The 23,511-nt window shown below is 40.6% G+C and overlaps 1 protein-coding gene across 1 annotated transcript in view; it reads left to right on the forward strand.

Annotated features, from left to right (window-relative positions):
- The first annotated feature begins 2,006 nt into the window (after positions 1-2,006).
- The window catches only part of OXR1 (oxidation resistance 1), an 85,315-nt gene continuing 63,810 nt past the window's right edge, over positions 2,007-23,511 (forward strand). The window contains exons 1-2 of the mRNA XM_082499412.1: positions 2,007-2,227; positions 15,782-15,864. Coding sequence (XP_082355538.1) covers positions 2,074-2,227; positions 15,782-15,864 — 237 coding nt within the window. The 5' untranslated portion in view covers positions 2,007-2,073. The remainder of the gene's footprint in view (positions 2,228-15,781; positions 15,865-23,511) is intronic.

Here is a 23,511-nt window from a genome sequence, read left to right on the forward strand (position 1 = left end):
CACTGCAGTATAATGATAAATGCTGCACAATATGGGCTTGAAAGAGGAAAAAAAGAACTATTTCAAACCACAGAGGAATTACATACAAATCCGTACAATAACAGAGGTGCATATGTGGCTAGAATACTGGTGGACAAGCCAGCTCCACCACAGTTGTAAACTCATTCCTGGTGCAAAGACATAGGTAGATTTTGCCTAAAATACAATCAACAGGGCAAAAGACCAACCATAACTTCTTCACAGCAGAAACACTGTAATGAAATGAAAACTAATTACAGTGTTTAGGGCAAGACAGATCTGGTAGGCACAATAGTTTATATACTAAACATCTAGTGGTACTTAGACCATGCAGTGACTCTGCAGTTCCTGATTTATTCATTAGTCCTGGAACAGACAGTTTACACATCCATTTCTACTGGTGGGAGGAGGGAGGGAGAGCTAATTCTGCTGAAAATTTCTTGTTCTGTTTCCATGAAAAGGTTTTATTTGAAAAAAAGTCTTGAACATCATTATCTCCTGAGCAGGAACTGATTTAAGTAGTAGAAAGGTTGATTTGAGTGTACTGTTTACATCAAGTAACCCTCAGAAATCAGCACTCCAAAATGCTGACGTTAAACGCTGATTTAATTGAGCAGCTGCTACAAGTGAATAGGAGTTGAGATAGCTCAGCATTTTGTTCCTCTGTTCTGCATGTACACAATAGATTTGGCTCAACAAGAGTATTTTTTTATTAAACAATGCTTTCATTTGCAGCTAGATGCAGCATATAATTGCATCATACCCTGATTAGAATGTAAGCACATTAGCTTATAGTTCGGCATTCTTAAGGTCTATGGCACAGGTTGTAAATCTAATGATATGCCTGTTCTTCCAGCCTCAGTACGTGCAGAACACACATCATAAGGCAGATCTTAATCATGAGATTCAATGCCTGAGATATTTCTTTCTCTGTTGAAGTGTTGGATCATGTTCTAACTGGTTGCATTTCTTCAAAACTTAAAAGTTCCAACAATTGTGAGGACAAAGAATGAGAGGGTACAAATGAACACCACAAATCAAATGCCTTTTTCACAAAGAAACAAACATTTGTATACCTAGAAAGTTCCGCTGGAAGACTGAAGTGACGTGGCGAGTTCAAAGGCTGAGTCAGGTAGCAAAGTTGGCAAACACACAAAGGACAACCAGGGGACACGGCTGGGCTAGCACGGCAGGGACAGTGGCATCCAGATGGCAGGAAAGTCTGAGAGTGTGAGGGATCAAAAGCCAAATGGCGAAACCACACAGCCTAGTGTTGTTGTACAGGTGTGGTGGTAAAACATCTTAATATCCACAACTGCGAGAAGATTTGAGAGCAAGGGACTGCCGTGATTCATGGTTTTCATGCTTCTTAGTAAAGCGAAGCAGAGATGCAAAGCTGAAAGTTAATAGAAAGCTTCGCAGCACATCATTGTAAACCCATGAGCTTTCACAAAACTTAACTAAAACCCCAAACTGCAGATAAGTTCATGACGATGTGCATGTGGCTGTGAGCCTGCCTGAGACTAAAAGGCAGCAATGTCCCGAGCGTCCCGGTGACAGAGGCAGTGAGGAGACCCAGGCGTCCACCGCCTCTGGTCACGGCCCTCATGAAACCGCCGTCGGGCCTACAGCCCCCCCCAAAAGCCTTCCCCGGCGGCGCGCGGCCCATGTCCTTGCGGCGGGGAGAAGTTTGGACGGTCCGCTCCCCCCCCCCCCCCCCGCGCTCCGTGTGTAAAACCAGGGAACCTCTGGAAGATGCGGAGCGCTGGGGCAGCTGCGGGAGGAGCGACCCGCTGAGGAGGCGCTGACCCGGCCGTGAGCTCGCCTGAGGAGGGTGGGGAGCGGCGGCCGCGGACCCCCGCGGCTCCGGCTGTCAGGGCCCCGCACGGCCGCCGGGTCGCGCCCGTCCGCGCCCAGCGCCGGCGGCGGTGGCGCGGCCCCTTTAAATGGAGGCGGGGCGGAGCCCCAAAGTTTGCCCAAGTTGTGGAGCGGGGCCGGTGGAGCTGCGTGTCCGGCTCGGCCATGGGGCCCCCCGGCCGTTAGGAGCCCCCCGCCATGGATTACCTCACCACCTTCACCGGCAAGGGCGGCCGTCTCCTGCGCGGCACCGCCAGCCGCCTCTGGGGGGCCGTGCCCGGCGGCCTCCGCCAGGTCCGCGTCCAGGACGGCCGGAGCCGCGGGGCAGCGGGCCCCGCCGAGCCGGCGCCAGGTACCGGCGGGGAAGGGGCCGGGGGGTGGCAGGGGCAGCGCTCGGTCGGGGACCTCCCTGGGCACCGGGCTGGGCTTCTCGCCCCCCTGTGAGCCTCCCCGCAGGGGAGCGAGCTCCGGGGGAAGCGAGAGCGTGCGGGAGCAGGAGGGGGAGAGGGTCCCTTCCCCGGCGCGGAGCCGCCCGCCGTCCCCTCGCCGTGCCCCTGGCCGGCAGCCTTGCCGGGCCGCGGCAGGGAGACCTGTAGCGGGCTGCTCGCCTCGGCTCCCCGCACCGGGGCGACCCCGAGCGGCAGCTGAGGGAGGAGGCGGCGGTGTAGGACGGCGGAGGGAGGGCGTGGGAGGGCCGGGCCGCGGGCCGAGGCCTGCCCCGCCGCCGTGCCGGGGCGCTCGGCGGAGCGCAGGCTGCGCCCGGAAGGGGTTGCACCAGGGGACGGGTCTAATAACAAAAAAAGCCCAACTTTGCTCTTGCTGCACGTCTGCCCGGTTTCAGTGACAGTACTACTACATCTGCTTTCATTGCCACCCTCCGCTCCCTTTTCCTGGCGCTTTTATTGAGCGGGGTGAGGGAAAGCGACTGGAGCACAAGCTGGTCCTTTGTGTACAAGGTGTTTTCTGCCGCGTGTGCTCCTGAAGAACAGGCGGTAGTACTTTGGAAGTAGTTTTGGTGATGGTAAGGGCAGAAGTAGTACGTCTGCTTTCTAGTAGTCAAACAGGTCAGTCGGGAGACAGTGAGTGACTCTTTCTGTCCCGTGCCTGGGAGCAAGAGGGTTGCTGTTGTCACCCCCTGGCTCCATAGTGCCGTTGGGCTGTAAGTATGGGTATTGTAACTTACTCATCTGAAGTGAGTGCTCAGACTGGCAAGAAATGCTGCGGAAACTGGAGGAGTGGACAGTGAATGTACACAGACTATGCAGAAGAGGACGGGGCGATAAGGAGTCCAGGGAGGTAATGCTATTGATTGGAGGTTAAAAACAAACCACGACATAGCTTGTAAAAGCAGCATGGTCTGACAACTGCTTGGAAATAAAAAGACATAAGAAATTAAGTTTGTGAAAATCCTTTCTAAGGAGGAGCAGTATACAATGAATAATAAAAATTTCCCTTTTTTACTGTTTGAAGAAGCTCTGTGCAAAGTGAAGGATTGCATGTTTGTCATTGTCTGTAGGTAAGGCTGAAGTCGGGTCTCTACTGAAAGGTAGTGTTAAAGACCATTAAGTTTTTTCGTTACTTTAGGTTATTTTGGAAGTGTAAAATAGTTGTTCTTTACTAAGAGAAACAAGAGCTGGTGCTCACTGTAGTATACAAGGCAATAGGAATGCCCGTGCAGTCGGTCAGATGTAGCTGATGTCTCCTTCTGTGCCTTGAATCACACTCCTTGCACAGAAAGGATAATGGGTAACCAGCTATATTTACAGTGGCACTCTTTCTTTCTTTATTCTGTGTCCCTCTCCCCCAGGACATACAGGGATAGAAAGAGATAGCAACTTGTGTTTCAGCAGTGAGATGAAGTACCTTCAAAAAGACCTCTACAAACTGTTAAAGGCTTGTTGACAAAGATTATTTATACTCTTTTGCAGAAGCAAAATGGAAGTAAAACTCCTTAGCAACTTCTGTTTTTTAGATCAGTTACAAAGCCATGTGTTCAGCTGTTAGTCCAAAGCGTTGTTCCCTACAATATGTGTGATTTGTTGGAGGGAGAAGCTCTCTATGACTATTCTTCCCCTCTTGCTCTGGGACAAAGGATTAACATAGACTGCACTATAATGTTTTGGGGTTTCTCTAGCTTTGAGCAGGAAGTATATTTCCTCAGATACTTTCATAATGTAATACTTTAAATTTGTGTTAATGAAATGTGATTGCAGTTCTGGAATGCAAGGTGGGGTTCTGTGTGTATAGAATTTGATGTGCCTTTTTGACAGAACCATACTTTGGGGTTTTCCTAACCTAGGCAAAGCATGTTGAGCAAGGCAGTTAGATCCTGGCCCTCCCATGATGTCTTCTCCTTCATGGGGTTTCTGTCAGTTATGGGCAGAAACAAATTCTTGTGATTGTAGAATTCTTTTTCTGGCAAGCATTTTGCTGAATTTCACATACTGCCTATGCCCTGGTGGCTGTGGAAGCTGTAACAATTATTACAATACTTCAGTTGAAATCCAGCCTCTGTTTTAATTAGAGGTGGGTCCCCTGACATTAACTTAAACCTTAATGGAAAATTCTAACTATTCCAAATGTTTGATCTCTGTATGCAGTGTTCTGGATCCAGGCCTACCTATTACTCTAGCTTTGTTTCCCACTTAGGACTTCCAGAAAGATCTTTTCAGTGTTCATTTTCTTTGCGTGGTTCAGTTGTGACCGCATTACTTCTTAAAAGAATAGCTCTTCATAAATACCTTAAAACCCTATTTCCATGTTTCTGAAACAAACCCGACCTTTTTGATTCTTATTTATTTTTGGTTTCACTTCTACAATAAAGTATCTCAATTTCATGCATGTAATATTAGTAAATTTATGTTTACTGTTTTCTTACCTGTCTTTCTAAACAGTTGAACAGCTGCTCTATAAGGTTTCCAAGTTCAGGGAGTCAAGTCTGGTCAAATGCTGTACCTTTAATCACTGTTCTGAGCCAGTGTACTTGTTTGGGTACGTGCAGAACAGTTTATAGTATTTCTTAGTAGGGAGACAGGAGGCACTGAGAGACTGAGTAGTGCCATGGGAAGCTGTAAACCTGTTTAACCAGTTTACATTGTTTGTGTCAGCAGCCAAGTCCATGAAGTAACTTTGGAAAGGTATTTTGTCTTTTAATGATTGTGGAGGAAAAAAATGCAAGGAGAACCAGAAATTCTAGAGGAAGCATCTGGCTTCCTACCAATAGTTCCAGAGTGTAAAATTCCTTTTTGTAAAAAAAAAAAAAAAATAAAAAAATAATAAAAAAAGCCTTGTAAGCTTTGGAATTTAACTTCTAAAGTTAGTCTATTGATAATTTCCAGAAAGAGCTAGTATGTATGTATGTATTCAAGGCCTGGATTTACCTAGAAACTTTAGCCAGAACAGAATGTAGCTTTCTTGTTTATTGGTATATGTTGTAGGTGTTAGTGTGTCGAAGCTGCATGCAGTTTTGTTTGCTTTAAGATGCAACTCAAGGCTTTAGGGAATGTGTGATTAAGGATTATCTTTACTGCAGAATTAACTTGGACGTTCAGTTTAATTTGAGTCTCATCTATACAAACCTCTTACTTAAATGAGCCAACAGCATGTCTCATAGTGTAGTATGCTGTTTGCTCTGTCTGCTGTGTAAGGGGGAGTGTGGCCAGCAGAGTGAGGGGCGTGGTTTTGCTTCTTTTCTTTGGCACTGGTGAGACTGTACTTTGAATATGCTCTTTGGTTTAGTGCACCACTGTTAAAGAAGGCTGCTGTGAAACTGTAGAAGGTCCAGCCAGCATGTTTAGGGGCATAGGGCATATGACCTGTAAGGAGGGATCGAGGGAGCTAAGATTTACTCTGGCAAAGAGGAGACCAAGGCAACTTAGAGGGAATCTAATAGTGACCTATATCTATCTAAAGGGGCACGCTCGTTGCAATACTAAGAGATGATAAAAGAAAGGGCAGCAGGCACAAGTTTTGGCTTGGGAGGTTCAAATTGGACAATGGAATAAAAAAGTGCACAAGGAGGGTGGTCCATCACTGGGACAGGTTACAATTTTAAGCTGACCTAATTTGATGTTGACAATATTCCCACTTTAAACTGAAGGCTGGAGTAGATGTACTCAAGAGGTTTCTTCCAGATAACACTTTGATTCTGTGAGGATGTATTTCCATACTTGAAGTCTCATGCTTCTTCCCTCCTAGACATTTTCACCTCACTTCTGTCTGATGTAACTTCATGGAGGGAGAAGATATGCTGCTCAGGCAGTCTTGACTTCCTGCAGTATATGTCTCATTAAGTACAGAAGTTAAAGAAATTAAAATCAGTCATTCAGAACTCCTTGTTCAGAGAATCCTCTTAACCAGTCTGTCAGGGAAATTGTTCTAGCTGCCTTCTATGAAAAAACTTATTTTTTTTTTCTGCCTCAGGCTCAACTTGATTGTTCAGTTCTGAACAATGTGGCTTGTGGGTTTGTTTACATTTTTTTCTTATCAACTTTCGAGTCTTGATTGGTAAGGTAACCATACACGGTATATCCAGGAAGCCATGTGGCCTGTCAGTCCTCTCTACTATGGTGAAGGTAGCAGCAGTTCATTAGAAAGACAAAAGTGCAGCGCCAAGTTATAGTACATTTGTCAAGTGCTGCTGTAAAAGTTAGTATCTTCCTTTCTAAAAATTTGTCTCAGAATAAAGCAGACATAAGAATAGGGTAGATTATTTCTTTACTTCATCCTTATTCAGTACTTCGCTTTTAAGAAATCAACAGGTGTACAATAAAGATGAGAGAGGCTTCAAACTGGGGAGACACAGTTCTGCAAGTTTTCTTGTACACACTGTTCTGGATGAAGCACATGTGAAATGTACCAGCACCCTTTACCAAGACGCTAATGCTTCGCTTTCATGTCTGAAAATACTTCAGTTGGTACAGGCATAAGAAGCAAATGTGATCTTGGAATCTATCAGGCTGGTGACTCAGTCATCTTGTGATATGTTAATGTATGCACAATCTCTTCTTCCGAGTTGTGCGCTACTAGTATATAGAAACTCTTGACTATTCCCTGAGTGTATGTGATGTTAAACAATCTTTTACTTCATGTTATGCTTTGTACTACTACATCTTGCCCTGTTTTGTTTTGTTGTTTTTTTCTCCAAGCTTTGGGGCTACAGAATTCATTGTGTGCCCTTTTTCCCAGCTTTTGCCATTGATTGTGCTTTTGAGTTTGTTTGCTGATGTGCAATTGAACTGTTTTTAAAACTAGTCCATTGGGAACTTATTAATATACTCCTCCTTGCTTGTTTCTATTTCACTCTCCCCTTTAGTGAATTTTTGGCATAGTTTACAATTCCTAGTCTGTTTTTTACTGTTCAGTAGGATCCTGATGCATCAGATGTTTTACTGAAGTTCAGTTTAGATCTGTTTCAGTCATCTATTAGATTAGTTTATAATCTAAGTATGGTTTATTCTAGTAATCTGGTATCCTTTGACTGTATTGCATTCTTGTTTTAATGTGTTATGTTGCATTTTTATCTTAATTTTTCTGGTTAATTCCCATTTCTAACATTAAACCAGTTTTGAAGCTGATGTTTTATTGAGAACCTGCATGCTCATTGTTGCCTTTTGACTTGTGACTTGTACGAATAATACCTTTCTGTTCATCAGTAAGCAACACATCTCACTGTTGCAATACTAAGAGGTGATAAAAGAAAGGGCAGCAGGCACAAGTCTTGTTATGTGTGGCTCTCCCTCTGGCTTGGTTTGGTGGTAGCCTCATACATCTGCATTGCCTGCCAGAAAAATATGAGAGGAGTCATGGTTACTGATGACTTGAATTGCAAGTGAGACTGTTTAGTCCTGCTTAAAGTAGGGAAGACTGACTTCAGGCTGAGTTTCCCACTGCCTTGTCCAGTTGGGCCTTGAAAATGTCCAAGGATGGAAACTGCACAACTGCTCTGGGCAGTTTTATCTTTTTATCCAGTCAGAAGCTCTCCTGTTTCTCCATTATGTCTGTTGTCTTTTGTTCTCCCACTATACACCGCTGAAGAGCCTGACATCTGTGGGGAAGTTATCTAGAAGGTACAGGGAGGCTGCTGTTACAGTCCTTCAAAGCCATCTCTTACTCAGGTGGGAGCAGCTCTGTTCTCTTAGCCTCTTCTCACAGCCCCCAACTACCTTGGTGGCCCTTCACCGAAATAGTTTCCATTTATTGATGTCTGTCTTATATGGAAAGGGACTGGGGAGGAGGGGGCTGGGGACACTAGAACCGGTATTCTAAAAGCAGTCTGAGTGCCAGGCTAAGGAGAACAGTTGCTTCTCTCTGGCGCTCTCAATCTCCTGGCTACATTCCCATTAATACAACTGAGGATGCTGTTGTCCCTCTTTGCTGCCAGGGCACACTGCTGGCTCCTGTTCAGCTTGCTGCCTACCAAGACCCTCAGGGCTTTTTCAGCAGAGCTGCTCTCTGGCTGGGCAATGTCACCCTCTACTACACAAGGGACTCTTCCTTACCATGCAGAGGACTGTTGTCCTGTTGAATTTCATAAGGTTCCTGTCAGCTTGTTCCTCCAGCCTGTCCAGGTCCCTCTGAATGGCAACCCTACCCTCAAGTATGTTGACTGGTCCCCCCAGTTTGACATCATCTGCAAACCTAATGCAATAAACTTACGCAGTAAGTTGTTTACTGAAGCATTGGGTATAACTTCACGTACACAGTAGATGTGTTTGCATGTTGGCAGGGCACGTATGATGCACCAGACTTGTGCATTACCAGGATAAGCTGACTGACTTGAGCTCTTAGGAAAACTGGGTACTATTGGCTTAAGTGTGATAAGGCAAAGTATAAATTCTTAAAGATATCAAAGGATAACTTGATATTGCTGCGTGATGGTCAAACTGCTTATGTGGTATTGTATAGAACTGAAGATGTACAACTAAAGGGGCTTAAAATATCTGAAAGAGGTAGACAGTAATTACTAATTGGAAAAGTTGACTTCCTTGGTCTCAGGAGAGCAGTCATGTTTTTTGCAAGTTTTCATTAATACATACACATGGTCTGCAGAGAGGTGGAAATTGCAGTTAAGTAGTCTGTAATGTATTAAACTGTATACATACATATCTTAGATGGAACAGGGAAGGAAGCTTACTGTTAATGCATAGTTACATTTGAAAATTTGGCGAAGCATTTCTGTTTACCCTGAATGTGAAATGTTATTTTAGAAGAAAGCCTGTGTGATGCACATACTACAAGGGTCATGCATGGAGCTGGCTTTCTCTCTCCTAGCCATTTGGAGAAGTGGCCTGCCTTAAACTTGTTTCTGTTGTTTTTCATCCTGAAATCATACATTTAATTATTTCTGCCTACGTGCTATGCAGCTGACTGGATAGCAGAAAAGAGGGTCACATGTTAGGGGGATCACAAAATGAACTTGAATCACTGATGAATCTATGTTGCAGGAACAAGATATTTTGATGATGCAGCATTAACAAGGACTTGAATGCATTTAGTTTGGGGTTTTGCTTGAGAAAAATCTGAACAAAAGAATCATGTGGAGAGCAGTGATAAGGATCCAGAGTTTTGAGAGCGTGACTTTCTAGGAAGGACTGAATCACAGAATAAGTAGCAGTTGCTTAGCAAGAGGAGACTAAAGGGAGCATTGTTTATGACACTGCTGTAATCTCAAAACCTATCATTTTGGCTAGAAAACTGCTGGCTACTAGCATCGTGTAGGTTACTATTAGGGCCTCTTCGGTTTTGGTTCCTAAGACATTGGAAGATAACAGAAAATAATATTCCAGTATTTAGCATAAGCGTATCTAACTGCAGGAGGGGGAGAAGGGTCAATGAGACAGTTGCTCTACTGAGATGTAGCCCCTGCTGTTAGGAAGCTCAAGTCACCAAACCTTATGGAATATAAAGATTTCCTTCTTTAATGTTTTTTGTTTCTTTATGAATAGATTGTGAAGATCTAATTGTTATTGGGCAGAACTAGTCAAATAAAGATGTAGTATCTTATGCTTCCTCTGTTTTATCAATTAGAAAATTGTTTCATGTGCTGCTAAGTAACAACATACTGGAGAATATTTCAAAGAAAGGCTAATTTTCTTTCCTTACCTTCTTGTGATTCAGTTTTTAAAAATCTTTACCCCATATGCGCTGCATGTTTTTTTTTTTTTTTAAGAACTGTGAAAAATTGTGTCCTAGACAAGCATTTAACAAGACTGCCGCCTCTGCCTTTTTCCTAAACACATGTAAATCTAATGCATAACTTGCAGTACTCATTTAGGGGAGGGGGGGTGGGAGAGGAGATGGGAATAAATCTTCTTCTTCTCATCTTCTTAACCATAATAAGCTCAGTTATTAATTGTAAGCCATTTGCATTAATTGTTGACTTGTCCAGCTTACTTGCTTTATCTCAAAGGATACCTGCTTGGTTTATCAGTATATTCCTCTGGAAAAAGTGATCTTTGTAATTTCTGTCAGCTTTGAAATGAATAGCAGCTGAGAAATATTGCAAGTTATTTGAAGTTTAAGCTTATGCAGAAAAATAGTAGGGTAAAGGAAAACTTAATACATTTTGCATTGTGCAGAACTTGAAGATACTCCTAAGCAGTTCTTAATATGTATTGTGGCATTGTTGGTACAAATCTTGAGTTCTCTATCAGCTTTTATTGCCAGAAGTCCAAAGGATGTGCTAGAAGCATCGGCAAACAGAAAATTGAAGGTCTACAATTCAGCTCAGATGGCACACTAAGAAATGAGAAATGTCACTCTTGTCATATCAGTTTGAACAAGCAGTGCCACAGGAATATTTTCAGTTAAGCAAAATTCAGTGGCACAGGGCCATAGAGAGGCAGTTAGTGGAATTCACCTATAAATGTTGGAATTTAACTTCAGTTGTCTTTGAATTCCAGTTGGATAATGACACTGACGATCACATATTTTTAAGGTCAAAGCTGCCTCATTGAAAGCTGTATGTTCCTAAAACAAAATGTTCCTAAAAACCCTTTTCCTGTCTTGTATAAATATGTTGGAACATTAAGTCCTTCTCTCTGTTATGTTGATGATCATATGTAACCATTCTTATGCTACAGTCATTTAATCTTTCTGTTAAAGTTTCTGTATGCATTTGTCCAGCATTCAGACTAAATATTGGTCTGGTGTCATTTTCATAGAATTGTAGAGTGGTAAGAGTTGGAAGGGACCTTAAAGATCATCTAGTTCCAATCCCCCTGCCATGGGCAAGGACACTTTCCACTAGACCAGGTTGCTCAAAACCCCATCCAACGTGGCCTTGAACGCTTCCAGGGATGGGACATCCATAGCTTTCCTGTGCAACCTGTGCCAGTGTCTCACCACCCTCCCAGTAAAGAATGTCTTCCTTATATCTAATCTAAATCTACCCTCTTTCAATTTAAAACCGTTAGCCCTTGTCCTATCACTACGCTCCCTGATAAAGAGTCCCTCCCCAGATTTCCGATAGGCCCCCTTTAAGTACTGGAAGGCTGCTGTAAGGTCTCCCTGGAGCTTTTTGTTCTCCAGGCTGAACAACCCCAACTCTCTCAGCCTGTCCTCATAGGAGAGGTGCTCCAGCCCTCTGGTCATCTTTGTGGCCCTCCTCTGGACTTGCTCCATCAGGTCCATGCCCTTCTTATGTTGGGGGCTCCAGGGCTGGACACTGTACTCCAGGTGGGGTTTCACAAGAGCAGAGTAGAGGGGCAGAATCACCTCCCTCAACCTGCTGGCCATGGTTCTTTTGATGCAGCCCAGGATACCGTTGGCCTTCTGGGCTGCAAGTGCATGTTGCTGGCTCTCATCCACCAGTACCCCTCAGTCCTCCTCAGGGCTGTTCTGAATGCATTTACTGCTGAGCCTGTGTTTGTACTTGGAATTCTCCTGACCCACATGCACAACCTTGCACTTGGCCTAGTTGAACTTCATGAGGTTCACACAGGCCCACCTCTCCAGCCTGTCCAGGTCCCTCTGGATGGGATCCCTTGCCTCTGGCATGTTGACCGCACTGCAAAGCTTGGTGTTGTCAGCAAACTTCCTGAAGGTGCACTCAATCCCAACATCCATGTTGCAGACAAAGATGGTAAACAGCACTGGTCCCGGCACTGACCCCTGAGGAACACCGCTTGCCACTGCTTGCCACTTGGACATAGCGCCATTGACTACAACTCTTTGAGTGTGTCCATCTAGCCAATTCCTTTGAGCTTTGAACACTGCCTTCTGTATTTTTCTAGTTCTTGTCTTTTAAAACCTAGGCAGTTGTAATATTTTCTCATAACTTGTGGATCTGACATGTACTTTTTCACTTCAGTGTTTCAAGCTGTTGTGGAGGCCTGGTCCTGCAAAACAGGATCCTGAACAGTAGTTCAGAATTAAAGCATCAACCTTGATGTTACAGAAGTTCTGGTTTTGTTTTTGTGTAAGACAGCACTGCTAGAGATCTGATAAGCTAGTCCTATGGATTCCCTTGTTACGCAAGTTACTGTTGACTCTTGAGGTTGTGCACAGTGTGGTCGGTGGTGTCAGGTTTTTCTTATACCTGTGATCCGAGAACATCAGCCTTTGGTGGGCTCACTGGCTTACTGCTGGCCGATGAGGTAACGATTGTGTGTAACCTAACAAGGTGAACTCGTGTGCAACAGAGTTATCATGAAAATAAGTAAAATGAAGGATGAGACTGATTCCCATTGGTGCTGAGATCTTTTCAGACCACTACGCTGGCAGTTGTTTCCACTTTCACGTTTCCTAGAATACTAGGGGCACAAGGATGGATGAAAGATTTACTTTCAAAAATAAATAGTCCGCTCATTCAGCGACAGATAGTTGGAGTCATTGCAGTATGCCATGAGGGAGGTTGTATTCATGTCTCTGCTACTCTGACCTGGTTTTGCAATTGAGATGCCTCCTAGTTTTGTTTCTGAGATGTTAGGTGAAATGGATGGGTTCTGTATGAACAGACAGTTCAAGCACTGGGGCTGTGGGTGTTTGATAGCTGTGCCCGGTGCTTGGCCAGCTGGGTAGTCAGCACGCATGTAGCTCAGCGCTGCCTGCTTTCATCTCTTCTTGACTTGGGTCACAGTAGGTTATGAAACACTTGAATGCTATATCAATATAGTGAGGGGGAAATAAAGCTATCACAGAAGGAATGATGGAAACGGTTAGGAATTACTCTCTTGGGTATGGGAGGACACGACATTAAAAAAACCCATGAAAAACTGCAGATTATAAGCTCCTGGGGAATTTGTGGTAGGAGTTCTCCTGGCATCTGCTTTCCTCCATCGTGCTTCCAACAGGGATCTTCCTTCCCCATGTCTAACCCCTGGTTGCTCTTACTTTCCTAAAGTTACCAGAGCGCTCTGAAGTCTAAAGCGCTGTAGGTCCTGCACTGAGGAACAAATAACTTTCCTTTTTTATTTCTGGCATCAGAAACAGAAGTGGTTATTTGTGCAAGACTCTATTCTACCTTTCAATTGCTGGAGAGGGAGAAGATAACCTGAGTGGCACCCGTCTGTGCACTCTTTGGACACTTACACACAAACTAGTAAGAAAAAGGAAACTTTAATTTGGGTTAGGGAAAAAAAACACAAACAACACTGGGCTGCGTACAAATCAAGTGTTATATATACATTTGTAGTATGGGGCTTCTTTATTTCTGTCTAATAGCGGGGGGGGGGGAGGGGGGCGAGGGGAAGATGAAGATGCTTGTTCTACAAGAGTGCTCCACGCATAGGTTATTAAGGCATGTATGAGATCCTGGATGAGATCAGTCATTTTTTTTGGCTTCATCCTTTGACTTTTGCTTAAGAGTATTTGAACCAGATTGCTGTTGAAAGAAAAAGATTAAGCTGCTGACAAAGCTTTGATACAGGCTGAAAAATTTGGAACAGCTATGGTCAAACAGCTGTTGCAGTTTTTCAGTAGCTTGCCGAGGGGGCACCTGTTGGGTTGCAAGGTCAGGTAGAAACTTTGGTAATAAAATATTTGGCCTGGAAGGGGAGAATGTTGGCTACTGTTAGTCTACACAAAAACTTTTAGTGTATTTTATTCCTTACTAAGCTGGCTTGATTTCCCCTAGAGACATTTGTAGTGTCTTTAAAAACTATTAATGTAATGAGAAATAATGGTTTCTTTTAGGTAATATTTTTAAAACTGCAGTTAGTAAATAAGAGAAGAAATACCTTTTAATGTATTGAATGAATACAGCAGGATGCAAAATTACAGTGTCTATAGACTTTCAGAATGTCTAGAAAGTTTTTAAAAGTAGGTTTAAAGTCTTGAGACGTTCATAGCTATAAAAACTTACAATAATTAATACCATCTATAGATCAATTTTTATCTTGTAGGTATGGGGACATTCTTCCTCAGACTTTTTTCACTATCTAAAAAAAGTAGAATTGGTGCAATGTTTATTTCCTTATTATATAAAGAACACCCCAGGAGAGTACTTACGTTGAATCTGCTAGAAATCACATTTATTGTTGTCTGCAGCTTGTCCTACATAGCAAATGTAAGATACTTGCTGAGGCTTTCTTCTTTTCTTTTTTCTTTTTTTTTTTTTTTGTATTTTGATTCTTATTTTTTGGCACTGCAGAACTCCCTGTGTAACTCGTGTTGTTTTTCCCCCCTCTCATATCCTATTTTTTCAAGTATCTGCATAGAAATTTGGGAGGGAGTCTATGAAAATTGTGTAAATGTTTGTCTAGTCTCTTTTCCAGTGTTGAAGGCACGATGCTAATTAAAAATAACAATGCACAGAAGTTACTGTCAATTTATAGCAAGTTTCTCTAGTACCTCAGGTGAGGCTTACACAGAGGTACATTGTTTTCTATTCTCAGTCTAGCCATGCTACAATATTTAAAAAAGAATGTATTTTGTAAGGTTTGTTTCTTCTATTCAATTTGGTTTGACATATTCGCCTAAATATATTTAGTTATGGTAAGAGACATTTGAATGTATCAAAATGGGAGTATAACTAATCCCGCTGTAGCACGAAAACTTAAAATATTTCATTCATGTAAGTGTTTTGGGCTCCTTAGCAAATATTTAACTGTTGAAGGTGGAGGCCTTGTGACAGAGACCTAACTTAACAGACGCATCTCAAAAAAATGCATGGGTATGTATAAATGGATAAGTTAAAAAACAAACAAACAAACACTTTTCTAGAGACATAGAATTAAACACTTTCTGTTGAATCATCTAAGTACACTGTTGCATTGTGTTTATCAAATATCAAGCCAATTAGTATTAAAAAAATAGAGTATACTTCAGGTACAGATTATCGTTGATTTGGTCTACGAAACTGAATAATCAAAACACTAACGCCACAATAAAAAGAACAGTTAACTTTATTTATTTAGAACCTTTATTGTTTATGTATAGGCTGTATGTGTTTGCTAAAGACAGAATAATTGTGAAGTTAAACACTAATGCTCTTTGTCTTATAAAAAAAGCTTTAAATACGCTGTACTTGTCAATCAGTGACAAAAAAACCTGTTCTGATTAGATCGAACATGCAGGAACTGTAGATCATCTCCCCTCTAGACGAAAGCAGACTGGGAATGATAGAAAACCAATTAAACACAGTGGTTCCAGAAATGTTGCTTGCCTGATGGGCTCAAACTCCTATTTAGTCTTCCTTCATTAATAGCTTCCTGGATAGCAGTGAGTACTTATGCAGTTAGTTGATTCCCAGTTATCAGTGGTTTATATTGGTCAAATTCTTAAAACACTGCAGAGGAATGAAGTTCCTATTCTAGCAGCTGGTTGTCTGTTAGGCAGAGTCACTGGGAGCGAGCTGTGTAACTGGTGAATTAGATGTCTGCCCACGGGGCTGTAATCAGCAGCCTGTGACAGTACTGAGAGAACAAAATGAATTTAACACGCACGTTGCCTCAATTTTTTTCAGACACCGGCCAGAAGAAGACCCCAGACAAGAAAGATGGGCGACGAATGTCTTTTCAAAAGCCTAAAGGGACTATTGAATATTCTGTAAGTTACTGCTTTATTGTTAGAATGTCATTGCATGGCAAGTACAGACTTAAAGTTTCTTAGCAAAACGATAATGTGCATTACCTTTAATCTTAGAATTCTGTGTATCTGATAGCTTATTTTGACAGGAATTAAATCGGGAATTAGCTAGGAGTACTTAAGTAATGCTTTTTTACTTTATTTTTTTTCTTTATTGTTTTTTTCCTTCAAAAATCCTAAGCTAATCAGTCTGATTCACTTTTAGGTAACTACTTAGACATGGTAAATAACATTAATTATAAAATCATGTACAAGTTCCCTGCTTTCAGCATTATTAATAAACTGTAGACTTCAGGAGAAATAACAGAATGAAATTGGCGGGGGGGGGAGAGGGGGGGGTGGAAGAGCCATATCTTGATACTGACCTTCTGGCATTCTTCTAATAATTTTCATAGATCTATGCCTTTTACTGTACAGATCTGTTTCCACAGCAGTATCTGAAAATGGAGCCTTTCTCTGCCTGTTCTGTTCTTGAAATGACCCTCAAACTGTGCTGCAGTCAGCTTTTCACATTTGTGGTTACTAAGGGAAACTGAAGTGAGAAGTATCTGTCTTGTGTTATATACTGGAAATATAATTAAGCCTATAAATAATGCTTATAGGGTTGACATTAAAATAGGGAAAGTCTGTCACAGTTATCTTTGAATGATTTTGAAGCTGGACATGATAAAATAAAAATGAGAACTTCTTTATAAAAAGTCTTTACTTGACCTCTTGGTGTTCTGTTATTCCAAGAATAAGAGATATGGGGGAGGCTTAACTCTTTATGTTACATTAAGCCAAGCTTTGATATGGCTTGGCTTGACTGCTGAGAAGGCTGTAATGGTCATTTGGAGAGAGGCAGAGGATGTGTGTATTGGAGTGAGAAGCACTTCATTAGTGTGACTTATATTGGGAATTTCAATATTATTCTAGCCTATACCAAAGACTTCCTTGAAGTTGAAATTCAAAAAAGAAATTTCTTAGGTTCTAGCAGCTGAAGAATGGTAAGGTAAATGTAACTGTTGTTTCTATTACATTAACCCCATTTTGTCTGAAATAATTGGGAAAAAAAATGCTCTGGTACAATTCTGTAAAAATGGAGTTCCTCTTCAGTCAGTAAATCACATAACTTGTCTCTTGAAACTACGTGCATGCATTTACCTTGGTTTGTAAAATTCCAGTCAAAGCTAAAGCACCAAGCTTTTCTTCTTTAAATTAGTATGCTTGTGTCAAGTTGTCATGTACTTCTGCAGGTTTTTGCATTCTAGCAGGTGGAGTTTTATTTGCAAAAATAACTTTCTTAATATGTACTGAAGTATGCATCACTTCCTTGTGAGTCAAAAAGACGATTCATAAGAATATAGGGCTTTCTGTCTTTAAACTTAGTACAGCTTCTTAAGGAACCTGTTGTGTGTATGGAACATGCTATATTTCAGCTTCACAAACGCCATATTCTGTCTGGTTTTGCTGTACATCTCACTTGCAAAGTACTTAATTGACACAAAGTTTTCAGAGCTTTTGGTTGTGTCATGCACATATGTTTTATAAAAAAACTATCTAACCTTTAGGAACCAAGGTTATATTCACTACATGTATAAGAGAGGTCTGGTAACTATTGTGATAATTTACTATTGTTATTTATGACTTAAGTTCATCTCTTCACATGGAATAATGTCTGGTTTCTGCCTTCATTCCATTACCTCTCAAGCAACAATGCACATGCACTCACACACGTGTATTTATATGTCTGCGTGCATTGCTGCTTTGAGAAGTAGTGGAAGGACGAAAGCTGAAACCAGCCTCTCCCCCAGTATTGTTGAAAAGCTAGTGGAGTGTTTTGCTTTGTGTTTTTTTTAGTAATAGTTTAAAGTATTAGCTTTTCCAGTGACTGCATGCTTTTAGGAGGGAAGGGCTTATTTGTATTCCGGAAGTTTGGAGTGAGATAGAATCTCACTGGGGCAAACTACAGGTTTTTAAGGTGAAATACACTTTCCGTCAGGTTTGGTTTGTTTTTGTTTTGTTTTTAAGTCATTACTTTGGAGACAAATAAACAATAAAAAATTATTTCCTCTTTAAAGCTAAAACCAAAAAAGCAGTTAATGTTAAAGATTTTAATCTAAAATTCCCAAACCATTAAAAACTTGAAACTACTGTTTTATATGTAGCACCAGCAAGAACATATCAACAGATGTGCTTCTAAGTGAAGGAAGTAAGTCCAGGCTAGCAGGTTTAAAAGAATGCCACTAAGTTAATTTTCAGTGATTGCCTCTAAAGGATACAGAAGACTCTAGTTTGTTTTCACTGTTATTGCTTAGACAGTGAACAGATATTTTTTTAAGATATTATAGTTTCTCCTTTTCTGAATGTCATTCAGCAGATTAGATACAAATTGTTATCTGTTTTTTCAGTATTCACAGTTGGTGCTCCAAGCCAAGTGCTTTCCCCTTGTGTAGACAGCTGATGTCTGCGAGCAGGCTCTAAGGATCAAGAGAGCAGATAGTTTAGGTGAATTACTGTTACTAGCTAGAACTTTCTTTAGTCCTTTTTGTGTTGTGAAAATAACATTTTTACGTTGCTTATTTGACATAATTTCATTATATTAACACTGCATTAGAAGTCTTTTGTGTTACGTATTGTACAAACATAACCAGTGTCTGCCTGCAGGTGTTAGCAGAGCCACCTACAGATAAATGAAGGAGTGTAAGCAGACTGTGTTGTCTGCTGATCACCAATGATAACAGCATACTAACAGTTGCATGACTTCAACAGAACCCTTCTAACCCCGTCTTCCTTTTGATGAGAAAAAGGAAACAATTGGCTATTTACAGACTTTTCTCAAGTGCAATAGGCTATACTGGAAAAGCATTTCTTGTTTAAAAAAAATCTGCTACTATTGCTCACTTTTTTTATCTAGTTTGTCAGTGTTGGAGCCTCCAATGGAAGACTTCCCTTCCCCTGCCCCACTCCCACCTTTTTAACTCTCTGGGGACTGAAGGCTGTGCTTTTCTCCTGCAATAGCAGATAAGCACCTAACACAGACTATGTTGTCGAGATCATGAGAAGAGCCTGGTATCAGTTAATGAATGTCGCACAAGCCTATAGTACACCAGAGTCTTAAGACTGAGTTTTAAGACAGAGTCCTCTGTGTTGAACTATTGGTCTTCCTGCATGTGATCTTTTCACAGTTACGTAGTGGTAAGTCCAAGATCTGGAAACTGCGTCTGGACTCTTTTGTTGTAGTTAGAAACCAGTTAGATATGTATACTGAGAACAAAACTACAGGGGCTTCTGAAGTCAGCTTCTTAAGGTAAAACAAGGTGGAATTTTTGATCCTTTCTTTGCTGAAGGGATGTGGGTGACAAGTATTTTTGTGGAGACCATCAAACGGGTGAAAGTTCACTAGACTTCAAACCCACATCAATACTTGGAATTTCTTGTTGTAATGACTTGCTGAACATTTTTATTTTGAGAGTAGAGAAATGGTGAGTATCTACTAATATCTTTCTAGAATAACTGGATTTCAATTTCAATCCTAGGAGAGCTTGGATAGAGAGTGCTAAAGGTTCTCTCTTCTGGTGTACGCCACTGTCATAGTCTTTTTCCCAGTTTTGGGTAATTTAGAATATGTGGATTATAATGATGGCATACTACTTTATCTGTTGTATCTTTTGACTAATTTTTAAATTATTTTTGGAATTGCTTTTATGATATTTACAAGTTCCGTTTTCCTGATGTGGCATATTATAGAAATTAGACCTATTAACAATTAGTTAATATAGTCACAATCCAATATTTCTAAAGGCTTGGATACAATACCAAAGTTGTGTCCTCACCCCTCCTTCTAGTCTTCCCATCTCTTTAATTTTGTTACTTCCTTTTAATACTATTAAAGCATTGTTTTGTTGTTTTCTAGTTCTTGGACAACTAGTCTTGAAATAATTAAAAAAAAAAAAAATCTTTGTGTTCTGATTCATATGTATTCAGTGTATAATTTTTAATGGAAGAATGCCTGAAGTCCAGTTGTTGAGGAGCAATGACAGTAAAGTTCATTAAAATATCAGTAGAGAATTTTGTCAGCTGCTAAACTGACAGAAATGAAGGCAGTTTGAACCATAGACAGTGGTGACTCAGAAGCTCTTTGTCTGCTCGTGCACAGAAGCATATCTGGCAAACATGGGTGTTTAAGTACTGCTCTAGAAGTGGAAGAGGGGTAATGGGATGTACCTCTGCTCGAATAGTGACACAATGATTTGAAGAGAGTGTTTGATTTGGAATTTTATTGGAAAAGGAACATGGAAGGTGTGGCTCTTTCTGCATCTAGTCATATCTGTAAAAACATTGTAGCTAACTTACAATTTTAGATTTATTCATATACATATGTGACTACATAGAATCATCTAGATTGGAAGGGACCTTTAAGATCATCGAGTCCAACTGTTAACCTAGCACTGCTAAAACCACCACTAAAACATGTCCCCAGGCACCATGTGGACCTGTCTTTTAAATACCTCCAGAGATGGTGATTCTGCCACTTCCCTGGGCAGCCTGTTCCAATACTTGATAACCCTTTTGGTGAAAATTTTTTTTCCTAATACCCAATCTAAACCTCCCATAGTGCAACTTGAGGCTGTTTCCTCTTGTCCTCTCGCCTGTTACTTGGGAGAAGAGACCAACCACCTTGCCATAACCTCCTTTTGGGTAGTTGTAGAGAGCAATAAGGTCCCCCTCAGCCTCCTTTTCTCTAGACTAAACAACCCCGGTTCCCTCAACTTCTCCTCATAAGACTTGTGCTCTAGTCCCTTCACCAGCTTTGTTGCCCTTCAGCATAAGGTCGAAGTAACTAGGTAGTAAGGCCTTATGTGTCTTATCTCTACATAAGAGTTGATAACTAGAAGCTCTTGCTACTGAGTATGGGAAAGCTACTTGTATTTTAAGAAGCTCTTTTTCAACAGAATTTATTGTACAAAGCAGAGTTTGTGCATTGTTTAGAAGTTTAATGCAGTCCTGACTGATTCTTGTTTTCTTTTTACGTTTCTGTTAATCAGTATCTTTCAATCTTTATACTCAGGTCAATAGACTGAAGGAAGCAAAGCCAACGTATGTTCTGTATTGAGCCACTTCAAAGCACTGGCTAGCCCGATCAAGTCCATTTCAGATTGTTTCAGGGAATAAAACAGTGTTTTCATGTGTCTGGTGGTTGTTTTTCAGAGGTTACTTGTATTTTAACAAATCTTGCCGTTCTGTTAGTCATGAAACAATGTAATGACTGTTCATCATCCCTCTCCCTTCTCAAAAGGGGAAATTGTCCCATGAAGATTCAGTATAGTGCTTTAATATACAAATATTTATATAAAATTCTTAACATTCAGAATAGCATTGAAATAGCTTTGTGAATAATGTATAGAAAGTTTGTTTCCTGGGAGAGAAGGATTTACTTTTTGTCCTCTCAGTATTAAATTGATGGGGAAAAAATGATTGGATAAGCTGGGGGGTGGCTGTGGTATGTGGTGGCACGTTTTTTCTTTGTTACTTCTGAATTCTGAATTTATGCTTTTCCACAAAGTTATTCTTTCAGCTTTTGGAAGTTCAGATTCTTTTTTTTTTTTTTTTTTTTTTTTTTTTAAATTACAGAAAGCCCGAGAATTGGTAAATCGGCCTTTGAATTTAGGGAGATACTTCAGGAAGTCTTTATTACATTAACAGTTTCTTTGTTTTAAGAAGGTATCAGTGCTGGTCTCTGAAATCCCATATAGTGTGTATATTTGCCTGTGCAAACTTTACAGCCAAATAATAAAAGGAAGCTTATATTTGCGTTTCTCATGCTCATGATTTGCAAGATAAACCCTTTAGTTGCCATCAGATCTCACTAGATGGTTTTATTTCTGAAAAGAGTGAATGCATTCTTAAAGGTCTTTTCTGTTTGAATGCTTTTAATTAATTTTATTTTATATCATTTTATATCATTGTTACTATCTATGGAACAAGTAGTACATATCTGGTCAAGTTAGGATCCTGTTTTGGTTTCTGCTTTAGTACCAATTAAAAGTGGCATATGAAAATATTCCCGTCTTTTGCACGTTTATACATGCAAATATACTGATCATACAGTACTGAATTACTAAGAGGTGCTACGATACAGACTTTCATACCTGAAATACAGTAGAGAGATGTTTCTGGCTTTGTTTAGCTTAATGGCTTCCTATATAAAGAATTGTCACAATAGAATTAGAAATTTATCTTAAAGCTAATTGCCATTTCTTCGGCAATACCTATCTTTTTTTTTTTTTCTTTAATGAATCTAGGCTGACAAAGGTACCTTTAGAAAATGATAATGAATTCTGTATGGAAAGGAATTCTTTAACTCTTCCTTGTGAACCTTAATAAAGTTAGTAGCCCAAACCACACTCTGTTTTTATCTGTCGAACTATAACAGCCTTCGAAGTAGATTATATTTGTAGCACACTTTCTTGCAGGACAACCTGCTTCTCTAGTTAAAGGATACAGTTTGCTGCTTTATATCTGTCAGTTATACTACTTTTATTGCTGTACTGTCAACGTGTGTGCCCTAACATGACAAAACTTTGAAAAAAGTGAATAAAGAGAAAGAATTTATTTTCCTAAATTCTTTTGGGCATAGTGTGCTGTTCAGCGTTAAGATTTCGAACATTTAAGTGCGAATTTGTTTTGAGGAGCAATTATTTAATTTTTTGTATACTACTTTTGCTTTGCTGCTAATACAAACTCTGCCAGCTAGTCTCGCAATGCAAATAAAAAGTATTAAAATATTAAATATTTAATCACCCAATATTAACTAATACTATAACATGTGGATGCGTATTCTTCCACTCTGGCAAAATGTTTTCTGCTTCTGGGAAAAATGAATGTGCCTCATTACATTCTATGGACAACAAAACTTATAATGCTTTCTAGTTATGTGGAATATACTGATTCAACTGGAACGGCACATGATGGAGTATGGTTGGAAGCAGGCTAGCCCAACGTATGTTTTATTACTTACCTCCACTGCAGTGCGATTATGGAAAAAAAAAAGACCATTTTAGTCTTTTGGTTCCAAACACTGTCATCTTCTGTGTGACTGTGTAAGGTCAAGGTCTACTCTCAGAGCAAGCAGTACCAAAAGCTATTAAAAGATGTATGCTCTGAGACTTTTCCTTCCTTCCCCTCACCCTACCCTCAGGTTTGTTTTGGTTTTTTTCTCCCCTGGTTCAATCATTCAAGCAGAAATAAAGGATATCTACCTTTAAGTCTAGCAACAGTTGACAAGGCATGAGAGACATGATGCTCCCACATTTTTGTTAAGGAAGTGAGTGAAGAGCAGAAGATACTGAGTGGGTATGCAGTCAGCTAATGATATCCATTGGCTTTCTCAAAACAGTTGTTTGTAGAACATACCCAATGAAGAAAAATGTGGGTTTGTTTTTCACTTCCCCCCTCCCATACTTTTTCCTTGAAAATTAGGTAAAGAGAAGGGAATTTAAAAAAGACAGCATTCTTTTCTGTAATTGTCAAGAAGCCCTGTGCCGTTAGGCAATAAACTTCTTTTGGTTGTATGTTCCCATGGCATATCATCTTCACCGTTCTTAAACGCTTGCTATATATCCTTTA

Source organism: Vanellus vanellus (assembly GCF_965231255.1).
Source record: "Vanellus vanellus genome assembly, chromosome: 2".
NCBI lineage: Eukaryota > Metazoa > Chordata > Aves > Charadriiformes > Charadriidae > Vanellus > Vanellus vanellus.